Raw genomic sequence first — 27,495 nt, 5'->3', positions numbered from 1 at the left:
GCTCCGGGAAAGTACTGAACGACGAAGGGTACTCTGTTGGTTGTGTCCCGTGTTTGTCTTCTGAGGAGCTTGGTGCGTTTTTTTGCTGTGGCGCGTTGGAACTGTCGATCGATGAGTCGAGCACCATATCTCGTTCATACGAGGGCATCTTTCAGCATCTGGAGATATCTGTCACGCTCCTCCTCGTCTGAGCAGATCCTGTGTATACGGAGGGAAGTGCTGAGGTGACTGTCCTTGATGGAGATGAGTGTGTCCAAGAACGCAACCAATTTTGGAGAGTAGTCCATGGTGAGTCTGATGGTAGGATGGAACTTTGTGATGTCATTGTGTAGTCGTTTCAGTGATTCTTCGCCTTGGGTCCAAAGGAAAATAATGTCATCGATGTATCTGGTGTATAACGTCGGTTGAAGGTCCTGTGCGGTAAGGAGGTCTTGTTCAAACTTGTGCGTGAAGATGTTGGCATATTGAGGTGCCTATTTGGTCCCCATGGCTATTCCGTGCGTCTGGATGAAGAAGTTGTTGTCGAAGGTGAAGATATTGTGATCCAGAATGAAGCGGATGAGTAGCAGAATTGCGCCTGGAGATTGGCAGTATCTCCGGACGCAATTCTGCAACTCATCCGCTTCATTCTGGATCTGGGTCAAATGCAGGTTCCAACCCGAACACTGATTTTGCCTGAGTTGGCTAATTGGTAGCCAGAAGGTACACTTGCCATCTAATTAAGGATGGAAGGGAGGCTCTTGAAGCTGGAGGGCAAATAGCACAGAGGTAGCTGCAATCTCCTTTTGCACATATGGGAGCGAGCGAGCGCTCCCATGTTGAGGCGTGCTCTCAGCACTTTTAAATCTGTCATGGTAAAAAGCAGCGAAAACTGTGGCCAGGACAGGAGCGCTTTGACATCCTGAAGCGCTAGCTCTGCAGTGCCTCTGATGTTGTGGGGGGCCTGTAAGCCGACTGGATAATTGGATTTAATTAGCCTTTAATTTTCCGCAATTAGCTACCCACTGCTTGCAGATCAGCCCCTGATCTTGCCTCCAGGAAAATGGCCCGGGGCAGGATAATGACAGCCAACCAACACGTGGCCTGCAGCAGGAAGTTATGCTCCCGCCCACCTCCTTCCCCAACCCCAGCAGCCTGTGAAAATCTTCCTCTGGTCTTACTTGTACAAAGCTGGTCATATCTGTAAGGTGCTGCGTTACAAAATAGAGGGTTACATCGGAACTTAAAAACTTAAGATTGTGACTAATCTGTATCTCAACTCCATTTACTTTCGTTTGATCCATGCCTATTAATTCCCTTACCCAGTTAAAAATCTGTCAATATCAGTCTTTTTTTAAAAAATACGTCAAACCAGCATCCACAACCTTTTGGAGGATGGGAATCCCACAGTTACACTAATCTTTTGTGTGAAAAAGTGCTTCCTGATTTCAGTCTTGAATAGCCTAGTTCTAATTTTTAAGTTTGTACCCCCCCCGTTCCGGATTCTTCCAGCAGAGGAAGTAAGTCCTCCATAGTTACTCTGTCAAATCCTTTAATAGTTTTGAACACCTCAATTAGACAGCCCCTCAACATTCTAAATTCAAAGGAACAAAGTCGCAGTTGGTAACCTAACCTCATAATTTAACCCTTCAGCTCGGGTATCGTTCTGGTGAATTTATGCCGCATCCCATCCTTGGCCAATAGGTCTTTCCTGTGGTGCATGCCAAAACTGAACGCAGAACTCCAGATGGGGTTTGACGAAGGCTCTATACAACTGAAGCATAACTTCCTCCCCTTTGTATTCCATCCCCCTTGAGATAAAAGGCCAACATTCCGTTAGCCTTTTTAATTACCTTTTGTGGCACTGCATGCGATAATGTCTTTGCACCCCATATTGCAATGTCATTATTGCCGCAAATTATAATGATATGATCCCACCCACTGGCTCTTGTTTCATCTTAATATCCCGTCCACCTGATCTGAGGCACGTGCAGATTTCCAAGAGGCACAATCCGTATCAATGGACGAATAGTCAATTGGGTATTGTACTTTGACATTTTTGTGTGACTTATAATCCCACGGGTGATCTTGACAATTTCTAAAACAATGTGATCTTGGGATTTTGCCAGTTGATCCAAAAATGACAGATGTGACCTTCGCACCAGTGCAATCATTAAACCAGATTTCATGTAAAGTGGCCATTGGAGGTTTACAGCAAAGTATTCGCGACAGGTTAATCTGAACAAAACGCTGTTTTGTACAAGGAGTATAAAGAACTGATCACAGCGTGATATGGAAAGTAAATTCACTGGTGGAAATACTCCCTATTGTACAGAGAACAATATGAACATAGGATGGAATTCACCATAAAATGACTGAGCGGGCCAATGGCCTTGTTATGTAAAACGTTGGTTAGGCCACATTTGGAATGCTGTGTCCAATTCTGGTCACCACACTACCAGAAGGGCTTCGGAGAGAGTGCAGAAAAGGTTTGCCAGGATGTTGCCGGGTATGGAGGGTATTAGCTATGGGGGGAGATTGAATAAACTGGGATTGTTCTCCCTAGAGAGATGGAGGCTGAGGGGCGACCTGATAGAAGTTTATAAAATTATTAGGGGTATAGATAGGATGAACAGTTGGAGGCTTTTTCCCAGGGCGGAAATGACAATTACAAGGGGGCATAAGTTCAAGGTGAGGGGGATAGGTTCAGTGGAGATGTGCGGGGAAGTTTTTTTTACACAGAGCGTGGTTGTAGCCTGGAATGCACTGTCAAGTGAGGTAGTTGAGGCAGATACGTTGGCGACCTTTAAGACGTTTCTAGATAGGCACATGAATAGACGGGGTATAGAAGGATACAGGCGGTTGATCTAGATAGGACATGTGATTGGCGCAGGCTTGGAGGGCCGAAGGGCCTGTTACTGTGCTAATTGTTCTTTGTTTGTTTGTTGTTCTTGAACCCGACTTGCTCAAATAGCCTGGAAGAGGTAAGTTGGGTGAAGTGACGGTGGGGTGGGGGGGCGGGGGGGTTGCTGACAGGAGGCTGTGGTGAGGTCGCTGAGGGGGGGTCAAAAGATTGGGGTTGCCTTCAAAAATGGTCCCCGGTCTGTGGGTAGTCTTCCTACGCTGTCGCATTGGGCTCGTCAATGCAAGAAATGACTAAAGTGTGGCCTTGACAGGGAGTTCTCGCTGAAGCCAAAATCAGGTGGTGGAGAGCAGTCGTGATTCCTGCCGGCCTCGCGCTGCGCCTGTGAGGTGAATATCAGGAGCCGGGAGATTCCAGCTTAAAACTGACCAAGCATATTTAAATGCTTTTTTAAATATTGGGCGTAAACCAGATTGTGTCAGCTGCAGTAGGCCGAGAGCATTGTGCTCTGTTAGGCACCCAGCACAAATCCGTTTCCGACCTCTCCCACTATTCTCCCAGCATAGCGGGATATGTACCGGGAGCAACATAGCCGGAGAATCGCCCCCTTAATTTCATGCAACATTAGTTTATTCCAGTTAAACCTTGCTGCTCTTAAACTGCATTCTGATCCTTTTTATACAAAATAATATAACTCAATTGAAGAAAGCAAACACAAGCCAAAAAGTACAACTAACTTTGTCACTTGGTGGTGCAGAATTTGAGAATTGCTGAGAAAGGAGACATACCATCAGAGCTTGTTGTCTTGCACTCACCAGGGCAGCTACAGAAGATAAACTAACAGTAAAGGAAACAACAATTTATGCTGTATGAGAAGAGAGTGATAGTTGGTGGAGGTTTTGCGATGGTGTATGCAGCAGAGGACAGTTAACTGCCAAGCTTTTGTGTTTCAAATTCAAACCAGGCAGGTTGACTCTGATTGGTCAGGATATTGCCATGGGGAATGAATTAGGGAACAATGGTTCCCCCAAGCTTTTTCTTACTTGGAAAGGCATTATGGGTGGACTTGCTCCTTCTGTCTGCAAAGCACAGGTCTCTGTGTATAAATATATGTGGCTTCTAGCATACGTAAGTGAGCCAGACTGCGATCTGGACTGATGATTTTAAATTGGTTTTAGTGTCATTCCAAACAATCCATCCATAAAACCCTTTAAGCACTACGTGCCCCTTTATGAAATGAAATGAAAATCGCTTATTGTCACAAGTAGGCTTCAAATGATGTTACTGTGAAAAGCCCCTAGTCGCCACATTCCGGCGTCTGTTCGGGGAGGCTGTTACGGGAATTGAACCGTGCTGCTGGCCTGCCTTGGTCTGCTTTCAAAGCCAGCGATTTAGTCCTGTGCCAAACAGCAGAACCTGAAGATTGCACATTCGGAACGCGATCTAACCGAATTGCAACAGAACTCCGAGTTTAGCCCAGTGTTCCCTTGCAAGTTTCCCCAGCATAAGGGATGACCTAAGAAGAAGAATGGAGAAGCACCTACATCTCTCCCAATTGACAGGACGAAGAATGAAATGAAATGAAATGAAATGGAAATCGCTTATTGTCACAAGTAGGCTTCAAATGAAGTTACTGTGAAAAGCCCCTAGTTGCCACATTCCGGCACCTGTTCGGGGAGGCTGGTACGGGAATTGAAGCGTGCTGCTGGCCTGCCTTAGTCTGCTTTCAAAGCAAGGACGAGGAAACTGTTTTTCCATACTTAGTACACGCTTCCCCTGGGTGCAAGCGTTGCCATTGGCTGCACACGCAATGGCTCAAGCATGCTCTCTGTCACCAGCTTGACATCTTTACCAATTAAAAGAGTTTCCATTGCCTCAACAGCTGGTTTGCAATGACGGGCAGTTTTTCATGTGGGTCTGTTCCCACTATCCCACAAAGAACATTCTTCTTCAGAACTCCAGAGAAGTCATCAATTCTTTTCCTGCACTTGAAGCCATATTCTTGATTAAATACTCAGTGTTGATGTCCTCACGCAATCTCCTTCCACGATTTCTTGATTAAATGTACAGAAGGTTTTCTGTCTCCACGGGGAGAAAGGACATCCCTCCTTTTCACCGCCTGTACCAAGGCCTCCAATGCAGCTTCAGACAACATTAATATCCGTTCTCCTTCCTTTAGCCATTTATCAATAACGTTGTACAGTTCCTGCAGCCGGAATATTTCCCTTATACAGTAAAAGTTACAAGCTGTATAGCTAGAAAAACTTTCAAGCCTTCCATTAAAACTTTTTAATATCTTTCTTTAAAAACACAGAAAGAATACATTTCCACCCATACCATAGGGTGTATTATTTCCTTAACTCTGAACAACATGTGGACCCACTTATATATAATTTACCATGTTTTATAATGCTTCCCTATTAAAATCTTCTGGCTACCTTTAAGTAGTGTCCTTGCTTTTCCATTTGCTCTCCGCGATCGCCAAGAAGATGGCTGCACATATGATTCATTGTAATCGGTCTGTGCTCCCTGCATTGATTGTTACTGGGGGCAGGTTGTCTACCTTCCCTGTGCCCACCTTCGGGTGCAATCTGATTTCTCGGCCCAGAATGTGCAATACTCAATGTCAATACTCAAAAGCATAGATCTGGGAGAGAGCAGAATAATAGCCGGCTTCATCCAGCACCCTCACCCCCCCCCCCCCCCCCCCCCCCCCCCCCCCCCACCTCCTGCTATGTGTGGAACAGGACAAAGTTAAATTTAACAAAAAGCAGAAACGGCAAAAACAAAAAATAAACTAAAAGCCTTCAGTTGTTCCTGTCCGTGACTAATGTGTTCAAGCAACTGATTTGTTCAGCCAGAAATTATTATCTGCAGTTGACTCGGGTCAAGTTAAATGTTTTTATATATTTTTTGTTTAAGCACATTTATTGAACCGGACAACAGTGCTTGGAGGGTTTCACACACAAAAAAGTCTCTCTACCGCAGTTTACTGATGGGATTAACTTGGATCACCCACTTCTCTTGAGTTTAATAAAATTCTCTCCTGTATTTTCATGTTTGGATGAGAATCTAAACTTATCTCATGCTAATTTTGTTATGCAGTGCCCTCTAGGGAGGTTAGATAGGCCCGAGCCCTCCTTGAGGGAAACTTGCAGGGATGTAGTGAATTAAACATTCCTGAGAAATTGCAAAGCCACAGCCCCCAGAGAATTTAGACATAAACTGGCTCCAGACTAGTTGCCTGAGACCTTCGTCACCTTTTCAGCACTTCTCTGACATAGCCACCAATCAAAGCGGGATCTCGTTGGTCAACAGGGAAGGTAGCAACAGGAGGGGGGTGGGGGGGGGGGCAGTGGAATGGGGTGGAATTCTGGGAGGTCTGCAGGTTTTTCAATAATTCAGCCAAGTTTATATGTTGTAAAGGCCAAGCCCTTGTCAAGAGTTATGGGGCATGGGAGACATTTCTGTTGCAAATTATGGCAAAATGTAATAAATTAATTTGATAGTGATAATTATAGCACTGTGAGATCAAAGTTCTGAAAGTAGCACAAAATAATAAGAAAATTATAATGAGTAACGGCTAAAAGTCACAATCCATTTAACTGTAAAAATAAGACTTTCGTTAAAAGTTTTAACGTCTTACTTTAAAGAGGCAGAAAAAGAATAGATCATCTCTCACTCAGCATACCAAATGGAGCATAATTTCTCTGACTCAGAACTATATGTGCAAGCACTTGTATATTTAATTTAGCGCAGTGAGGGGTGATGGCGGAAGAATGGGTAGAGACGATATAAGCTAACGGGTACAATTTTAAAGAGAGGAAGGAGCAGAGTGACCTGGGGGTAAATCCGCACAAGTTGTTGAAGGGGCGGTCAGGTTGAGAAAGTGGTCAAATCTAGTCAATTAATCCCATTCTCCTGCCCTCTTCCCACAGTCCTGGAATGTTCCACTTCAAATATTTATTTCCAGTACATTATCTGAAATTTAAAAGGCAGCAAAATATTCCCCAGAAACTAGAAGAATATGGGAAAAAATTGCTGGCCTACGGGGAAAGGCAAGAGAGTGAGACCCAGCAGAGATGCTCCTGCAGCGAGCAAAAATCAGTCTGGCCAGTGAGCATGGCACCAACTTTGAACCTTGCCATGCAAGACGTCTGTTTCCCTCGTTTCATCTCCAGGGTCTTCCCAGGAGCTACCAGCTTTAATTGACAAGGTAACTGCGGTCCGCAACATGGCGACATTCTGCCTTTGCTGCTGGTGTCAGGCAGGCAGCTCCTGCCTACTTGAGGTGCTGTGTGCCTCTAATTGGGCACCAAGTTCACCTCCTGGCCAATATGGCAATTTACATTTACAATTACAATTTACATGCTCAGACACCGTGTCGGGACCTGGAATTTACCCGCACCCCACATTCAAAATCCAACCCGACTGATCGCGTGATGAGAGCACGAGAGCGGCTTCCTTTTTGCGGGCTCCAGTTCTGCTCATCTTCCAATCTTTGTTTCTATCCTTGTTCATATCTCTTTTATGTCTTTTTTGGGTTTACATGGCTTTTACTATGTACCAAGATTTGTTGGTCAATGATTCAGCAGTTTTGAGTCGTGCCAATATGCCTTAATCCTCATTGATTCATGGGGGCTGGAGGGAGTTAGGGCGGGGCCTTGACTTTGGTAGTTTTGTGAGGGCCATGAAGAATCCAGCACGAGTTGAAAGATAGAAAGAAATAACATTTATTTACAATAACAGATATATACAACAGCAGCAGCAACTCCCTTGCTGCTCACTCCTCTCTAGCTGGTTCCAAACTGGCCAGCTTTATTTATGCAGGGAATTTGCTAATGATTTCTCCGCCCTCCTCATTGGGGAAGCTCATACTCCAAAAGGATTGTGGGATTGCCATTAGTCCCCAGCCAGTGGCAAGCAGGCAGGTTATGACAGGTAGCGCGGCTGCCTTTGAGAAGTTTCCTGCCTTGATGATACGGTGCACACTGGCAGATGATGGCTGCTGGCAATGAAGGTGATCCGTCTGATAGTCTTAGCTCTGCGGTGCAGGACTTTGAAGTCCAATTTCAAGAGTTTACAGGTGTCCTTATGCAGGTGGTGGCAGTGCACGAGAAGGTTTGTGTAGCAGGGAGAGCACTGTCTTTGGTGGAAGCTGGCCTCTGCACGGTTGAGTACCTGTTGTATGGCCTGTTGTCCATCCTAAGAGGTGTTCGAATAAGGAAAAAGAGGAACGGTTGATGAGCCCGGTCCGGTGAGATGGTGGAGAATTCCCCAGCTGAGTTTGACACTGGCTGTCATGTCTTGGGAACCTCGACCTGGAGGCCGGGCAGCTCAAATTCAATGGAGCACATCTAATCCTGTCTCCGAGGTCTGAGGTTGGGTTGGCCTTCCAGCCGCTGGGTCTGTGCGGTCTTGTTCCTGTTGTCGGTCGAGGGGGTTTAGGGTCGCCTGAGCCAGTCGGGCGGTTCCCTCCCTGTTGGAGCCTGGGTGTTCACCTGAGCTTGGTGAAATCGGCATGTTGGAAGTTCATGAGGTTTGTGTTCTGTTCATCAGAATCCTTGGAAGATGCTGAGCAGAGCTCTCCATTCAGATCCTGCTTTATCCAGGATATCTACTTTCTATGTGTGTCAGTGGAGTGGTCCTTATGCTGATGATTGCCTCATTTTTCAGTTGTTATCCTGGACTTTACTCCCTGATAATCGTTGTTGTCTGTTAATGTTGTCAATATATTGTGGAGGGGGGGGGAAGGGCGGGGCTGGAGATGGAGGAAGGGCGCTTCCCAGTTTGGGGGTCGCTCTGACGGCCCTCCCATCCTGGAGCAGGTTTCCCCACCTGCTTTGCGATTGGGACCAGTTTCTGTTCCCTTTGGTCCTTGGCCCCACGTTACCCTGTTGTCCTCTGAGGGAGGTGTTGGTGGGCCAGCGGTCTGTTTTGTCCCTTGATCAGGGGCTGGGTGATGGGATTATGGAAGTTTGGATTCTCACTCTTGGCTGGTGTTCTTGCTCGTTTTTTACTTCCTCTGTGGAAGACCTTAGGCTGAGGATCAAAGTTTGGTTGTGCCCGGTCCTCTCTTTGTCTTTGTTTTTGGCAATTTGGCCATCTCGAAGCTAGAGGATGGCTGGCTGCCCCGGTGTGGATCTGGAGACGAGTTTAAACTGCGCTGTCAAAGTTGGTCCATTCCCTTTCGCACTGGGATTCTCTGGACATTGTTTTCTTCTGTCATTTTGTTTTGCAGCTATGGGTGAGATGTAGGTCCGAAATGTTGCCTGGATCTTTTTTGGGTGCAGACAGGTCATTTCCCCATGGTAGGAACGTGTTGGGGATTTTGTCCCTGAATCATTCAGTCTTATCTGTTTCCAATTATGTCATGATTATTGTTTTGTGCTGTACTTATTGTACATCTATACCTCGAGCTATCTTTGATGCAAATTTTTGGAAACAAAATTGAAAATCCCAGTAAATACGACATTTAAAAATTCAACTCCGATTTTGTGTGTATTTTTTCAAATGAAATACATTTATGGAACAGTTACAAATAAATAGATGTTAATGGCATCACAAAAGTCATTTTCCCGCAATGATATAGATGATATTTGCTCCTATTTCAACTTAAATTTACTTCTAGATGCAGCTACTGTATTACACAAAATTTCCTGAGCTTTCTTTTTCAATAAGTCATTTAGTATTTAATGTCGATTAGATGTTCCAGTCGGGCAGTTAACAGCTGTTATACCCAATACGGTAAATTCTCAATCTGAGCCAGACCTCTGTGAGCAGGATGCTTTGGAATGAACAATAACAGTTTTACTCTTGTACATACAGCTGTTGCAAATGTGCTTGACTTATTGCGCCTAAACTTTTGTTTACTGCAATTTTAAACAATGTTATGTGGGTGTTGTTCAGTTTGGGGATTTATTTATATAGATTTGGATTTTATTCATTTTGTGGTAAAGAACTGACTAAAATCATTCCGAGAGTTAATTGAGGAATATTTTGTTTTGAGTGACCTAATGATGCTCAGGCGACTATGTGCATGTTTTCATTCCTCTTTCCTTCTATTCCGCTTCAAGCTGTAATCAAGGGAGGGTAAGTGAGCAATCCACCCTGGAAGGGACTCTGCTGTTACTCATTGTTACTGCATCCTCCTTGCTGCCTAGTTCACCCTACTCGTTTACTGTGGGAAGTACCAAACTTTCCTGAATAATACAACTGTAAACACACCTACTGAGGGATCCCAGAAGAGTTTCTCGGGGCAGTTCCCCGCATTTTGCCTCTACCTTGACCATTTTCTTCTGCCTGTCTAAGGCAGGACGACTCACTGACTTTTGGTTGGAGGTTACAATTCCAAGCAGAACTCAATTTTTATAATTAACTGGATACTCACCTCATCGCTCTAATCACAGAACCCTTCAGCTGTGTCACTTCATTCTCTAAGCAAGAGAGGATTACACAGCAGCTCCACACCTGCCTCTAGCTACTAATTCTGCAGGTTAACTTGAATGCTTTTCACACTGCTGCTTTAAAGTAGACTGGTTAACGGTGTGACTGGTTAAAAACCAGGCAATCACCCAATTCAGAGCACAGTGTGAGCAACTGTAGCAGGAGGCGGTATTGAGCGGAGCTGCACTGGACTCTGTAGGATCACAGCAAATGTCTATAAAAACAGCTACATAGAAACATAGAATTTACAATGCAGAAGGAGGCCATTCGGCTCATTGAGTCTGTACTAGCCCATGAAAAGAGCACCCCACTCAAGCCCACACCTCCACCCTATCCCAGTAACCCCACCTAACCTTTTTGGACACTAAGGGCAATTTAGCATGGCCAATCCACCTAACCTGCACGTCTTTGGACTGTGGGAGGAAACCGGGGGCTGCCGGAGGAAACCCACGCAGACATGCTGGAGAACGTGCAGACTCCACACAGGCAGTGGCCCAGCGGGGAATCGAACCTGGGACCCTGGCGCTATGAAGCCACAGTGCTATCCACTGTGCTACCGTGCCTCCCTTAAAGAGCAGCTCGGCCTAATGTTAGAGTATGGCTCTCCAAATAGTGTACTTTGTCTTCGCCATCGATGTTTCCATTTCGAATACATGTTTCGGAAAAGGATCAATTCAAGTTGCCTGATTTTTAAGTTTGTACTGTCTGCCATGCAAAAACGTTCGACAACATTCTTCCGTTGAAGCTTATTTACAAATCTTCTGAAATCTATAATTCTGTTTTTTTTAAAAAACAAACAAGATATTTTTTTAAGTGCCCACAACTTAGCCTTTTTTTTCTAGATGTGGGTAACTCTTTAGCAAATCCATCATAAAGAGAGATTGTATTGGCTGCTTTTGCACTTTTCTCTGGAAGTGAGATCTCTTTCACTGGAAGTTGAACAGACTTGCTCTGGTACATGCGACACTTATGGTTAGATGGTATCTTTGTTTCACTTGTGGAAATTCTTCCAAAGGGATATCAGGATGATTGCTGTTGGCCTCATTTTACAATTATGCCCCATGTAGAAGACAGTAAAAGTCATATGGTAAGACAGGCATTATTTCTGGCAGTCCGCTGCTTGACTTCTTAATATATTAAAATGATTTCTAACAGCGCGTTGACCGGTCTCTGAGGCTGCTACAAACGGGGAGAAACAATTCTGATAGCTCATCGTCATTAGCATAATTTACAGTAAAAAAAATTAAGTGTTTAAAAAATCATATTAAAAGTAAAGCTGTTCAGAAATAATGTCTGGTCTGATCTATGCACTCACGGTAAAAAGCAAGTTAATTATGTTCAAAATATGTAGGATAAAGTGACCAACTGCAAAGGGACCAGTGATATTTATCCTTCAAACTACTTTGTTAGAAAAGAAAATGGTAATTTAGTGATACAAATATATTAAACCATCTTGGAAAATGGTTCATTCCTCCCAGCCATATTGAAAGGGAGCCAACTCGAATGGTAAAATTAAAATTATTTATTTTATCGGTTATACTGAACTATTGTGAATGTTTCTCAGTAGCTTCTTACACCTTTGCTCTATTCATTCCTTTCTTACTAAGCCTCCAAGAGAGGTCTTGGCACTTTTGGACACCACTGTTTAATGGTGCTCTGGATTCAGCTCAAGAGTAAATCTCCTAAAGTCTAATTCGTAATTGAAGTTATAAAAAGTGCATTTTGTGCATTCACGAATATTACATTAGTACCATGGTAATTGGTATTGATAAAGCTGCCAGGGCACCATGGAGCTTCAGGAAGAGAGAGTACATAGAACATAGAAAATACAGCACAGAACAGGCCCTTCGGCCCACGATGTTGTGCCGAACCTTTGTCCTAGATTAATCATAGATTATCATTGAATTTACAGTGCGGAAGGAGGCCACTCGGCCCACCGGGTCCGCACCGGCTCCTGGAAAGAGCACCCTACCCATAGTCAACACCTCCACCCAACACTAAGGGCAATTTTGGACACGAAGGGCAATTTATCACGGCCAATCCACCTAACCTGCACATCTTTGGACTGTGGGAGGAAACCGGAGCACCCGGAGGAAGCCCACGCACACACTGGGATGATGTGCAGACTCCGCACAGACAGTGACCCAAGCCGGAATCGAACCTTGGACCCTGGAGCTGTGAAGCAATTGTGCTATCCACAATGCTACCGTGCTGCCCTTGAGAACAAATAAATCTACACTATATCATTTAACCGTAATCCATGTACCTATCCAATAGCTGCTTGAAGGTCCCTAATGTTTCCGACTCAACTACTTCCACAGGCAGTGCATTCCATGCCCCCACTACTCTCTGGGTAAAGAACCTACCTCTGATATCCCTCCTATATCTTCCACCTTTCACCTTAAATTCATGTCCCCTTGTAATGGTTTGTTCCACCCGGGGAAAAAGTCTCTGACTGTCTACTCTATCTATTCCCCTGATCATCTTATAAACCTCTATCAAGTCGCCCCTCATCCTTCTCCGTTCTAATGAGAAAAGGCCTAGCACCCTCAACCTTTCCTCGTAAGACCTACTCTCCATTCCAGGCAACATCCTGGTAAATCTTCTTTGCACCTTTTCCAAAGCTTCCACATCCTTCCTAAAATGAGGCGACCAGAACTGTACACAATACTCCAAATGTGGCCTTACCAAAGTTTTGTGCAGCTGCATCATCACCTCACGTTCAATCCCTCTGTTAATGAACGCGAGCACACCATAGGCCTTCTTCACAGCTCTATCCACTTGAGTGGCAACTTTCAAAGATGTATGAACATAGACCCCAAGATCTCTCTGCTCCTCCACATTGCCAAGAACTCTACCGTTAACCCTGTATTCTGCATTCATATTTGTCCTTCCAAAATGGACAACCTCACACTTTTCAGGGTTAAACTCCATCTGCCACTTCTCAGCCCAGCTCTGCATCCTATCTATGTCTCTTTGCAGCTGACAACAGCCCTCCTTACTATCCACAACTCCAAATACTTTGTAAAGTAAAATTTCCATAGTCCCTTGGGCTGCTTTCCCCTTTGAGGGGGAGAGCTGACTGGTGGTGATTTAACCTGAGGATCACCACACCTCAGGCGAGGGGCAAGGTTGAGAAGGCATAAATAACCTCAGCCGGTACGGAAAATCAACCTACCATGTTGCCCCCCTCTGCATCACAAACCAGCTGTCCAGCCGACTGAGTAAAACTGGCCCCCCTGTTATAATAGGGGGGCCAGTTATGATTAAGACATAATAATTATGATTATGTCTTCTACTCTCAGAGGGGATGGGTCCGAAATTCATAGTTGATGGTGTTTTTCTAAAAAAAAACTTTTAAATCTGCAACATTAGTATTTAAATATAAAGAATTTAAAACTGACCAACAGCACTAAGCCCCAGAATGAGTCCAGAATTTATCACCAATACAAGTGCAAGCATTGTGAAAAGACAAAGATGCACTTGAAATCGTGGTGTTGAATGTCACATGACACAGAATAGGAGCAGGAAGGTGGGAACAAGTGAACTTTTGCCTCCGTTGTGCAGCCCATCAGAGAATAAATGGACCAAATCAACTGAGCAGATGTGGAAGGATGTGGAAGGTTGAATACCTTTCACACAGAGGCCTTTGTGTTCTGGGCATGATCTGGCATTATGATGGGATGCAATAGGCCTCAACTTTGCAGCAATTACTAAGCCATTATCACGCTACAACACAAGATCGTTTTTCTTCTGATTTGGGCTGTCACCTGTTCTTCATTTACCAGTCAATAACCATTAATTATCCCTCGTAGAAGTTTAAACAAAGCATCCCTCCTGTTAAAACCAGTAAACCATTCAGTAATGATAAATAAACTGAAAACTTGCAGCGACCCCCCCTTCCAATAGCACCGTTTAATGCCTGAAGTCCTCGATGATGGGAACTACTAAAGGAAATACCTAGAAATTGGAAGGTCAAGGACCTGATGAGGTCAAAGTCTAGGCTGCAGAAGGAGCAAAATCCGAATTCTTACTGCAGTCGTGGAGTGACTTGTAGATTTTTCATCTGCAGGCAGGAAGTGTGCATTTGTGAATTTGTTGGTCTGAAATGCTAGACTAGTGTTGTAAACACTAACATTAATTAACAACATTTGTAATTAATTTTTTAAAAATACATTTCTTTGAAAGAATTGAATGATTGCAAGATTTTATCAGTCTTGTCATATTACTGGGGTTATTATTTGCTTTTACAGTTTTATCTTTTTTGACTACTGAAGGTATTAACTCACATTGGGATATGGCCACGACCTCACCCACTTGGCCTTTCTTCATGTGAACCTTGACAGTAAACTATCGACGGGCAACTCGGCTATGCCGGGCATCACAGCCAAGTGCAGTTCTACCTCATCCTAGTGTCAGCTGTGTCTTAGTTACAGCGTACTTGTCTTTGAGTTGGAAGGCTGTGGGTTTAAATCCCATGCCAGATGCTTAAGCACAAAATCCAGGCTGTCAGTGCGGTACTGAGTGATTGATATATTGATATTTATATCCAGAGTTGTCCACTCATATTTCAAATACCTATGTTGTCATTGTGTGAAAAAACCTGAATTATTATATATGAAGCAAGGGACTGTGCATTTTTATATATAAATAAATTCATTGGATATAATAAATTATATTTTTCATTATTCAAATGGTAATGCAGGTTGATAGATGATGAAAATATTTACCTAATTCATTAATTTTACCTTTATAAAATGAGTTACATTATTTCAGAAGTTTAAAACCCTGGATTAGCTGTTTTTCAAGTTTACTTTCAGTTAGGATTCTTAGTTTTAAGCGTTGATTTTGTTTCAACCATTAGTTCAAACAAAACTCTGCGAAGCGGCTCCATGTTGCATATTGTAGATGGATATCAGAGAACAGAGAAGGTTTTTAAGGAATTTAGCATTTTAAATGTTTTTTTTCCCCCCAGTGGGTAAATCAAATTGAGGTTGGTTGTCATTGTGAGGTTGGCCATAGACGAAGCAAGGCCACGTCTTCACGTTCCCCTCTCTGATAGGGGCCACAACCGGCCGCCTCCACTCTCTGGTCTTCCCGTACCTAGTATCATGTATGGTTTGAGCTGTGGGAGAGGGACTGGGGCTGATTGCAGGCATATGACAGACCAATTGTGCTCCCAGGAGTTGTCACAAAACACTGGTGGAGGAACCACAACTGAAATTAACAAGTGGTTTGGGTTTGGAGATATCAGAGAGTGACAAAGGAGTTTGTAACTATTCTTTCCTCAATCGCAAACCAGTGAAAAACATCCAAATGGGTGTTCCGGTTAAAAAATAATCCCGCCAGTGGCTTTACCAGTGTGTTGTACAAGAGGTTTGGGAGTGATAAAAGTCACTGTTTGGGAGTGTATGAAATATAAAAAATGTTTTAGCAATGGATAGATTTGAAAAATTAAATTTTTTTAAATGTATATTAAAGAGCAATTCATCACATTTTTAAAAATTCATAGTTCTTTTTCCTTGTAAATGTCTTTTCTATGCTCTGTGAAAGAAATGCCACTGTGGATTGTTGCATCAGAAGTGTATAAATATGGATGATATTTTAATACTTTTGACAACCCTGTACATGACAATTGGAGGATAATTACAATTAAGGAATTGACCTCCTAGTTCACAAGTTAACAAAATCATGTGAGTTCGGTTATAGCCATAAGCATTTATCACCGCAACAGTGCAATGTGATCCATGTCTCCAAGTAAGACTGACTGGTCAACTCATGAGGGAGTAGTGAGTAGATTTTAGAATAGAATTTAGAATTCCTACAGTGCAGAAGGAGGCCATTCGGCCCATCGAGTCTGCACCGAGTCTCTAAAAGAGCACCCTACCGAGGCTCACTTCCCCACCCTATCCTCGTAACTCCTCCTAACTTGCACATCTTTGGACACTAAGGGGCAATTTTAGCATGGCCAATCCACCGAACTTGCACTTATTTGGATTGTGGGAGGAAACCGGAGGAATCCACGCAGACACGGAGAGAAAGTACAAACCCCACACAGACGGTCACCCAAGACCAGAACTGAACCTGGGTCCCTGGTGTTGTGAGGCAGCAGTGCTAACCTTGGCATAGTTCTTATATAAACCAGCTTTACTCCTGGATCTCAGAATCTTCTGACACTTCTAAGTCATTCTTTGGAATTTGTGTGTAAAGATAAATGCGTTTGAAAATCGCATTTCATTTGAGACTACGGCTGTGATTTTGTCAGGCCGACGTGGGTCTCTCCCGTTGCTTGGAGAACCGGCAGGGTAACCCCATCTGTTCCGTTGAGCAAGCCCAATGGAACCAATCACCGTCAGACATTTTAAGTGCCTACTGGCAGGCCTTCCCCCTGCTTAAGGCCCTGGCAGCAAGAGCCCTGCCGACCGAGAGCCCCTGCCTATCAGGCTCTTCATGCTGCCAGCAGTGAGTAAAGGTAGCAAAGGGATTGTGAGAGAGGAAGACCAAGGGGTTTTCTAGTCGGGCATAGGGGGCTGATCTCCATTTGACTCTAACCTCTTTCCCAATGATGGGTCCCTCGATCAGGCACAGTATGTCTCCCCCACCCCCAGGAGACCACCGGCAAATTTGACAGGGTTTGCTGAAGCCAATGGCTTCCATGTAATCCCTGACCCACCATTAAATTGCAGTGGGGTGAGGAATAATAGGTGCAATTTGCCTCATCGATGAACCTAATTGGCATCTTGGCCACCAGGAATCTCACATCAGCCTCTTCCACCTTCCTACTTAATCAGGAAACTTTTGTCATCACTGGGAGACTGACATAGGGCCTCTCTCATGATTATAGATCATAGAATTTACAGTGCAGAAGGAGGCCATTTGGCCCATCGAGTCTGCACCGGCTCTTGGAAAGAGCATCCTACCTAAGCCCACACCCCCACCCTATCCCCATAACCCAGTAACCCCACCCAACACTAAGGGCAATTTTGGACACTAAGGGCAATTTTGAACACTAAGGGCAATTTAGCATGGCCAATCCACCTAACCTGCACATCTTTGGACTGTGGGAGGAAACCGGAGCACCCGGAGGAAACCCACGCACACACTGGGAGAACGTGCAGACTCCGCACAGACAGTGACCCAAGCCGGGAATCGAACCTGGGACCCTGGAGCTGTGAAGCAATTGTGCTAACCACTATGCTACCGTACTGCCCTTAAGTGGCCCTGGCCACCATATTTCCCACACCAATGTGTTGTGTTAAATCCTGTCCTACATCAATTAAATTGTTCTCATTAATCTTACCTTTGGCTGCTGATAGGTTGCAACATGCTTGACAGAGAGAAATTAAGGATCTTTGGCTTAGTCTTAAGCATTATATGATGGTAATAGATCAGTAATTTACTTCACTTATTTCGATGGTAACAGAGATGGCTTTTCTCTTCTGTGACACAGATGGAGGAGAGTGATCTCCATTATTGATACCCTTCACCGATGTTTTATAGGACTAGAATTTCATTTAAGATGTTAAGCACAGTCCTTTTATTTTTTATTTATTTTAAAGTTTTTCCAATGAAGGGGCAATTTAGCATGGCCAATTAACCACCCTGCACATCTTTTTGGGTTGAGGGGGTGAGGCCCACGCAGACACGGGAAGAATGTGCAAACTCCGCACGGTCAGTGACATGGGGCTGGGATTGAACCCGGGTCCTCAGCAGCATGAGGCAGCGCTGCTAACCACTGTGCCACCATTCCACCCTAACCCAGCCCTTTTAAAGTGTTTGAAGAAAAGAGAGCACTTACAGTGTCCCTACCCTCTGCAGCAGTATAGAACACTTTTCAGAGATTATATATAACTAACAACGCATGAAATTAAAGCCCAATTTTGGCAAGTGACCATTTTCCATATTGGAGATTTGCCTCATGCCTTTGCTGGAAATTGGAGAAATGCAACTACAAACATTGCCTGTGTGGGTCTATTTTGTGTTTGGTGAAATATAGATAACAGGCAGGATTATCCGTCCCAGGAAGCCAGGATTGCGTTTCCCGATGGGACGGAGAATCTGGCATCGGGGCAAAATCGGGATCGCCACTGGGCGCCGACCCGAGCATGAATCTCTGACCCTCGGAATTGAGGTCCATGCCATGTGCCAACGGGAGCATTCTTGTGCACCGTCTCTCTTTGATTCTCTGTATCCCGCGGTAATCTCTCCCCCAAACAGTTATCCCTTTGGCCCACCGCGAGGTCCACTACACCAGGGCCACGTTGGTGGAGACTGTCCGACCTAACCGAGGGCCACTGCCTCCCCCCGCCACCAGAACTCCCTGCCCAGGGACCCCTGAAATAGGGGAACCCTTCACAGGGACCCCTGCTTCAAGGGTCCCCCACAGACCCATTCCCCCAGAAAAAAGACCCCTGTCTGGAAGCGAGAGCAGTCCAAACAGGGCCAGTGAGAAGAATTATAGCTGGAACACTTAGCTTGAAGCTCCACTTGTCTGTTCCTTGAAGGAGAACAGCTGTGACCTGCATCCAGTTTCCACAGATTCATTTGTTGCAATCCATTCATAGCTGGTCTGTGATTGACAGCTTCTACAAACCATCAGCAGCTTTGATTCATTCATCTCCCTTCACTGTTCAGTGGCCAGAGTGGTGAATCCCCAATGTTTACAAACATTGACCACATCAAAGAGAGGTAAGTGCTGTGCAATCACACGCTGGAATGATTGGAATGCACATACTGCTTGGGATGTACTTACCTCTCTTTGGTCAAAGGGTTCCTGGGGGGGCGGTCTCCCTATTATAGGGGTCCATGTGGGTGGGGGGTCTCCCTATTACAGGGATCCCTGTGGGGTGTCTCTTTATTACAGGGCCCCTATGGAGGTCTCCCTATGACAAGATTCCCCGGGAGGGTCTCCCTATTACAGGGATCCCTGGGGGGGGGTCTCCCTATTACAAGGGTCCCGGGGGATGGGAATGGGGAGAGGGAGTTTTAGTAGAGAAGGTTGGGTCATCCCTGTACACAGGTACATATGGGAAGGGCATCAAGGTATTCCGGGGTGGGGGGGGGGCTGCTGTTGGTGCATGGTGGTGGCGGGGAGGGGGGGGGTGTTCAGGGCTGCTTTGCGATGCAGGTAGGGGTGGGCAGTCGACCGCCCGCTCAAAATGGCAGCCAGGTGGTGGGATTCCTTCGGCAATCTCTCGTATTCCACACCTTGTGTTAATCTGCATGGTCGGGAACACTGAACTGCTTGCTGTTATGCGCTCCCAGGGGGATGGTAAGCCGGTTGCAGTTCACCTCCGGCGGGAGAACAGTCTCCCAAACGGAGAAGCCAGCCCCAAGTTTCATCTTGCAATTCTGAAATTTTACATGAGTTATTACTTGTTATGCAATTATTTACCCCAGATTACCTATACAGGAAATGGAAAGAAGGCAGAGAAATTTTATAAAAAAGCAAAAGTAGTTTTGGGCACTGCGTATTAGAAAACTGAATGGTACCTTTTATACAGAAATAAACAAGAAATACAGAATATACAAAGCAGTATTTTATGGCATTTTTGGCACATGAATGTTGGTCACTCACTTCATTTTTGGGGTAAGGCCCATACGCGAAGCATTAAGAAGTATAGTTATACGTTATATTTTTTCGAGCAAGACTGCACTTTCACTTGTGGCGGAGAATGCTCGCCCTAGTGGCCTCTTTTGTCTACTCTAGCTGCTGTGGTGTACGGTGAAAGGCCCGAAGGTTATTACATGCTTCTGGAATCCGAGTTTGTATCAGCTTTAATGGGTTTCCTCATTTTCTCTTTCCTCCACATAAGAGTTCAGTCAAGCCACAGTGCAGAAAATATGTACAGTATGGCAGTAAAATTAAAAATGAGATTATTATAAACCTGTCAGTGTTGGCAAGTTAGATGCAACGCATGTGTCGGCAGCCAAAAATCAATCAAACTGGTGATCCCTGACAAATTGTGCATCTCCATGGCCATCCATCACTGACATTTCTTAAAATGGCGTCCAGTTTTTGGTGACTTCAACCCATATGCCTGCTGACCTTTTCATAGGTAGTGCTGTGATCTTAGTCTGAAATAATGAAGTAAGACTTTGATAACACATGATTGACTCCAATTTCTCCTCTCCTGTTACTAGGCAATGTGGCTAATGGTGCAACAGGATGAGCCAGAGGATTTCATCATCGCTACAGGAGAAGTGCACAGTGTTCGAGAGTTTGTCGAAAAGTCCTTCAAATACATTGAGAAAACCATTGTGTGAGTATCAAAATGTGCCACAAACAGTTGAATCATGGATACTGCATTATAGTATAGGTTAATATCTTCCGGTGTTTCAAATCGCCGAGATCTTCCAGTCCCGCCACTGGGCACCCCCTCCACAGCGTGGGGTAGATTCAGTGGGAAATCCCATTGACGTGGCGAGGCCAGAAGATCCCGCCATTGGCCAATGGTGCCCCCCGCCACCGCAAAACACGCCAAGGGGAGGCCAGAGAATCACGCCCTTAGTCTTTCTCTCTTCTCACCTTGTTTTTATATTTGCATTATAAGAGGTTCTAAAGTAACACATAAAGGCTTTTTACAGGTATATAGTTTGTAATCTATCATGTGGTGCCAAATAACTCCAGAATTTCAGGCTGATGGATTAAGAAAAGAGTTGTGCCCTTGTACGTTGGAGAAATTTACACAGAAATGGAATTAATGAAGATTTTGAACATTCAGCATTATTACGTGGAGTTTACAAGGTGATTTAAAATAATTCATTCATTGGACTTTGGCGTCGCCAGCTCAGCCAGCATTTGTTGCCCTGCAGTCCATGCAGTGTCGGTGCACCCACAGTGTTAGGGAGGGAGTTCCCGGATTTTGACCCAGTGACAGTGAAGGATGGCGATATGTTTCCAAGTCGGAATAGTGTGGGGATTGGAGAGGAACCTCCAATTGAGATCTATGCCATGCGTCAACGGGAGCATGTAAATGAATGCAGATAGGTCTTAATGATCCATTTGCATCCATTTAGCAGGCCCAGCGTTCTTATGCTCTGGACGTCATATCACATTTTCATCATATATCATTCTCACCATATTATGATTCCACCACGTTACAGGACAAGGCATTGACTGTTCTTGATACATTTATAATTGTTTGGATTATAATTTGGTGTTGGATCCATTTAAATGTCTGTTAACAGGGAAAGAATATAGCTTGAGTGTGATGCAGTTCATGTAACCCAGTCTTCAGACTTCTGCACTGGCACAGTAGTCTTAATATTGGTTGTTATGACTTTTTAAAAAACGTTGATTTGTTGATATCTGTTGCCTGGTGCTAGTATTTATTTTTGATCTTTATTTCATTTATATACAGTTAACATGAAGCAAATCCTTTCAGTTACATTTAGGTTAGGAATAGATTACTCAGAACTAAAGGCAAAATGTTCCACATGCGCGCACTTCCTATGATTTATTAATTTTAGCAGTATTGTACTCCAAACCAACCAATAATTTTTCTATCATTCCTCTGCAGTCTCGAGTGTTATTTTTATAATTGCAAGACACCCATATATTCATGCAATAAAAAATTCTACCATGGACTGTACTAGGCAATTGGGTACAGTTAGTTGAATTGAAAGACGACACTATTAGGTCGAGTCCTTCAGTTGAACTCCTTGCACTCAGCTCCCCAGTACAGTGGGGCTCTTTATTGCAACCATTCACAGGTTTAAAATAAGTTAAGTTTAAGTTTGTTTTTACTTTGGGGAGAATACTTTGAGTACAAGAGTGGCAGAAGATTTCTTTGAATTTCCAAGAGCAGTTTGATCAGCATCAGGGGAAGGTTTATTGTCATCGTTGAGATATACTGGGGGATGGGGGTGGGGTGCGGTTAAAAAATTAGTGTCCCATTGTCTACAGTAACACAAGGCTGTATTTTATTGTATATCTCACCCAGAATTTTAGAGAGGGGAATCTAGTTTCCTTTCAATTCATTCCATCTGTGTATATTGACTCACTGATCAACCTTGGGGTTCCCTGGGCTCCTCTGCCTATAAACTTAAAATAGTTTAACCTAGTAACCCTCAAAGTCAGTTAGAATTAGAAGAATCATATTGAAGTTGAAATGTTAACCCTGTCCCTCTCCTCCGATGCTGCTGGAGCTGCTGAGCTTTTGCAACATTTTCTATTTTTAGTTCGGATCTCCAGCACCTGCAGTATTTTGCTTTTATTGATAGCTTCAGGGTGGAATTGACTCAGAAATTGGCAATGTCCAATTTCGGTTGGGGTAAGGGCGTTTGACGTGCCGACGCCAATGGCAGCTTATTCCGCCATATTGTGCGGCACTTTGCTTAATAAATTTAACAGCAGAGGTTTAACGCCTGTTTAGTGGTGGTGTGGGGCAGACTCTGGTTCGCGCGCGCCCCCCACCTGCCGTGAACCAGGGCTTCAGCAATCCAGGCGCCATATTTAAAGATCATCTCTGCACAGAGCAAGTACTCTTCAAGAGATGGGAAGCTGCTAGGAAATGATGTCTGCCAAACATAGGAAACATGCTTCCCCCAGGTTTAGTGGTGCCTCCCTCGAGCGCCTACTTCATCATAGAATGTACAGTGCAGAAGGAGGCCATTTGGCCCATCGAGTCTGCACCGGCTCTTGGAAAGAGCACCCTACCCAAGTCCACACCTCCATCCTAACCCCGTAACCCCACCCAACACTAAGGGCAATTTTGGACACTAAGGGCAATTTATCATGGCCAATCCACCTAACCTGCACATCTTTGGACTGTGGGAGGAAACCGGAGCACCCGGAGGAAACCCACGCACACACGGGGAGGATGTGCAGACTCCGCACAGACAGTGACCCAAGCCGGGAATCGAACCTGGGACCCTGGAGCTGTGAAGCAATTGTGCTATCCACAATGCTACCGTGCTGCCTGATCTGGGCTAAGACCAGCAAGCATGGTCACCCAAACTTCATGGAAGCAGGTGGCAGCGGTGGTCAGCGCCAACGCAATTCAAAAGATAATAGCCACCCAGTGCCAAAAGAGGATGAATGATCTCCTCCGCAATGTTAATCCACTCTCCTCATCAGTCTGAACTCGGACACTCACAAACCCATCACACATCCACAGGGATCTCCTCACTGCCAGCTCAAGGGACACCACCACCCACTCTCCCACACAAACCTTCATCTCCCCTGTGGATCATGTCCTCTTCCTGTTCATGGCACCACTCACCATCCACACATGCAGGCATCCTTATCATCTGGCCTGGCAGGCGCCCTGCTTAGGCTCTCTCCATCTGTAGTCATAAGGACAAGCCAGCACAAAAATGGAGAGGCCACGCAAAAGCCCTCATCCGATTTCAAAGTCTGCACATGTGTGGTTAAATGCAGAGCAGCAATCATTGACTCTCGCAGGAATTAGTGCTGCTTGAGTGAGCAAAATTGCTGGTCTAACCCGATTCCAAGCATGTCAATTGAGCTCAAGCTAAACATCTCAACCGTGGAAAAGTGCTCATCTTTGACATGTTCTTCCATCGGCCTGGCTGCTTTCTTCCCCACCCCCCCCCCCACACACACACACACACACACAACATCCCCCTCCCCTGCCAAGCATGTGTTTGCATGCAACCTTCAGTCTGTGCTGACATGACCCCACCCCCTCCCTAACTTGCACTTTTGCACTTGCCCCAAGGTTCCCTTCCATCCTTTCTCTCCATCACTCTTACACTTGCCCCAGAACCACACATCAGCCATGAAGAAGGCACTGTGGAGACTTCCCGCAACTCCCCCTGAATCCGTGGGGGCCGCTTCCTTGCATTGCGTTCCTCATGAGTGCTGTGCTAAGTTGTGTGTGCTCGCCACCGAGTTCTCGGATTTGAGGTCGCCAGGTGCGTGCCTTTCAAAGGTAATTGTAAATCACATTGTTCTGAAGTCACGCTGACGTGGGGTTTAAATTTCGCTCAGGGTGGGTGGCTTGATTCCAGCATGTGGTTATGATAGTGGGGTGCACGGGCAGCACAGTGGCGCAGTGGGTTAGCCCTGCTGCCTCACGGCGCCGAGGTCCCAGGTTCGATCCCGGCTCTGGGTCACTGTCCGTGTGGAGTTTGCACATTCTCCCCGTGTCTGCATGGGTTTCACCCCCACAACCCAAAGATGTGCAGGATAGGTGGATTGGCCACGCTAAATTGCCCCTTAATTGGAAAAATGAATTGGGTACTCTAAATTTTTTTAAAATAAAGATAATGAGGTGCAAATGTATTAAAATTAGACCTGTGACGTCGATGGCAGGAAATGCGTCCGGCCATTGACGGGGGAGAGGACAATCGCTTCCTAGGTTTACATCACCAGGAAATGCACCAAGGTCCTTCTCATGAGATTTTCCAATCTCGCCACCGAACACGCCCATCTTTATTGGACACACAAAATCCCAGCTGTCATGTTTTATGAGGAAAGGCTGATGGACTTGAGGTTATTTTCGTTGGAGAGAAGAAGGTTAAGAGGAGACTTATTAGAGGCATACAAAATGATCAGGGGGTTGGATAGGGTGGACAGTGAGAGCCTTCTCCCGCGGATGGAAATGGCTGGCACGAGGGGACATAAACTTTAAACTGAGGGGTAATAGATATAGGACAGAGGTCAGAGGTGGGTTCTTTACGCAAAGAGTAGTGAGGCCGTGGAATGCCCTACCTGCTACAGTAGTGAACTCGCCAACATTGAGGGCATTTAAAAGTTTATTGGATAAACATATGGATGATAATGGTATAGTGTAGGTTAGATGGCTTTTTCTTTCGGTGCAACATCGTGGGCCGAAGGGCCTGTACTGCGCTGTATTGTTCTATGTTCTATGTCTGTACTCATAAATCTTTGCTTGATAGGTATACAGCAGTTCATTATCATTTACCTGTTTTCACACTGGTACTTGTTTAGTTTCCGTCACGAGTGAGTGTTTCCCAACCGCTAACACCATTTTGGAACAATTGGCTTCGTGATCCTCATGACGAAATCGTCACCCTACATTTTTTACAGATGTATGATTCTGCCCTTGAGACAAAAAAAACTATTTTAGCAATGTAATAGTTGGTAGTTAATGCGTGAACCATAGAACGGGGTAGCACAGTGGCTAGCACTGTGGCTTCATAGCACCAGGGTCCCAGGTTCGATTCCCCACTGGGCCACTGTCTGTGTGGAGTCTGCACGTTCTCCCCATGTCTGCGTGGGTTTCCTCCGGGTGCTCCGGTTTCCTTCCACAGTCCGAAGACGTGCAGGTTAGGTGGATTGGCCATGCTAAATAGCCCTTAGTGTCCAAAAGGGTTAGAAGGGGTTATTGGGTTACGGGGATAGGGTGGAAGTGAGGGCTTAAATGGGTCGGTGCAGACTCGATGGGCCGAATGGCTTCCTTCTGCACTGTATGTTCTATGATGAACCCCTACAGTGCAGAAGGAGGCCATTTGGCCCATTGAATCTGCAACGGCGCTCTGAAAGAGCACCCTACCTAGGCCCAGTCCTCCACCCTATTCTCGTAACCCCACCTAACCTGCACATGTTTGGACACTAAAGGGGCAATTTTAGCATGGCCAGTCTTCTAACCTGCACATCTTTGGACAGTCTTCCTTTGTGACGAACTAAACCAGCACGATTATGAAATTGATTTTTTGGGTTGATTTGCAGACTAATTATGATGAAGCTCAGCTCCCTTTGGTCTGATGCTGCAAATGTTAAGCAACACTTCTGTGCATGGATTAGAAATCTTTGACATGATCTTGAATTTAATTAACTTATTTAAAATTACTTATTATATAAAATCAGTGCAAGGCGGCATGATCCTTTGATACAACATATTGCTATATAGGTTCCCATTGACACACAATGGGTGTGTGAGGACAGCAGAACTGCTTCTTGCTCAAGGTAAAATGACTTGCATGTACACTCACACAGTCTTTTATTTCAGTAGAACAGTAAGTACTTCTGCCATCACTTTGATTAATGGCCAGAATAGTTGTGTTTACTTTGTGCATGGAAGATGTCAAGTTTGTGCATTATAGCTAATTCATATTAAATATGCTACACGTATTCGGGATATTAAGTATGTTATTGAAGAGATATAATCTTTTTGTTCTGGTTACTTGTACCACAAGAAGTCACCAATACTACTTAAATACTAAAAATTCCTTGGTGCACAGGGTATTTACCATTATTTCTATAAAACTGTGTGTTTTAATCCCGCCTGCAACAGTGGTAGACAGGTCTGTACAACTTGTTTCTTTGATGTCCTCGTAGTACATGTAAGCACACAGTTGAACTCCTAATGCCCCCAAATCACTGTTGATGTTAAATTTAGTAGATTAGCCTAAGGACAGAATAGTATTCTTTCTACTCGTTTCATATTTGCTTTTCTCTTAACCTGAGACCCTTTGTGGTTCATGACAGCAGCCAGTTATGTTTTACCAGCAATAATGGATGATGCAGCTTGGTACTTTATCTAAAGCCCCTTAAAGTTTTGATACTTTTTAAAATCGTTCCTCAGTTGGCACTATGCCACAGAGCAGTAGGGGATGAGTTCACACCTGCATTTCCCAACTTGGTGACTCCAAGAATTTTTTTTTTTGGAGCTGACTTGGGGAAGAGAGGTTGCTTGATTTTGGGGGCGGGGGGGTGGGGGGCTGCGTGGTAGGGGGAGCGTTTTGCTCAGATCAAGTGCAACAGAATGGAGCACATGACCTCACAAAGCCATTATCCATCCCTCAGAGGCGACTTCAAAAGCAGCAATCGTAAAAGCCTCTGAACAAAACAAGTACAAAATTCGAAAAACCGGAAAGCAATTGCAGGAGTTGGGATGTGAGCATCACGCCAACTCAAATGATTGTAGCACGCAACTCAATGCTGTTGAGCGACTACATGCCTCATCAGGGGTTCATGTATCATTTAACGCTAGCCTGCGCTACTTAAAGCTAGTCTGCACCTCTTAAAGGTGAGGTGCATTCAGGATGGAACGGTTGCTGGAGGTTGCGAGGGAAGTGTTTCTGACCTGCAAGAAGAGTGACTGGTGGTGCAACAGAGGACAAAAGTATGCTCCAAGGTTCTCGGACACTTCACTGGAGGCCTTGGTGCAGGTGGCAGAGAAGAGGAGAGACATTTCACGCTGGCCAGGAGATCCTCTAAACAGACATTGCAAAGGCAGGGAGGACGGATAGTCAGATCAATGCCAGGAACCAAA

General features: G+C 44.9%; 1 protein-coding gene across 1 annotated transcript in view; it reads left to right on the top strand.

Moving 5' to 3' along the window:
* The window catches only part of gmds (GDP-mannose 4,6-dehydratase), a 677,745-nt gene that overhangs the window by 528,562 nt on the left and 121,688 nt on the right, over window positions 1-27,495 (top strand). Inside the window, exon 8 of the mRNA XM_072509922.1 lies at window positions 20,432-20,550. Within this exon, the coding sequence (XP_072366023.1) occupies window positions 20,432-20,550 (119 nt within the window). The remainder of the gene's footprint in view (window positions 1-20,431; window positions 20,551-27,495) is intronic.

This window comes from Scyliorhinus torazame, chromosome 6, assembly GCF_047496885.1.
Source record: "Scyliorhinus torazame isolate Kashiwa2021f chromosome 6, sScyTor2.1, whole genome shotgun sequence".
Taxonomy (NCBI): Eukaryota; Metazoa; Chordata; class Chondrichthyes; order Carcharhiniformes; family Scyliorhinidae; genus Scyliorhinus; species Scyliorhinus torazame.
This window is presented reverse-complemented; position numbering and strand designations above follow the sequence as displayed.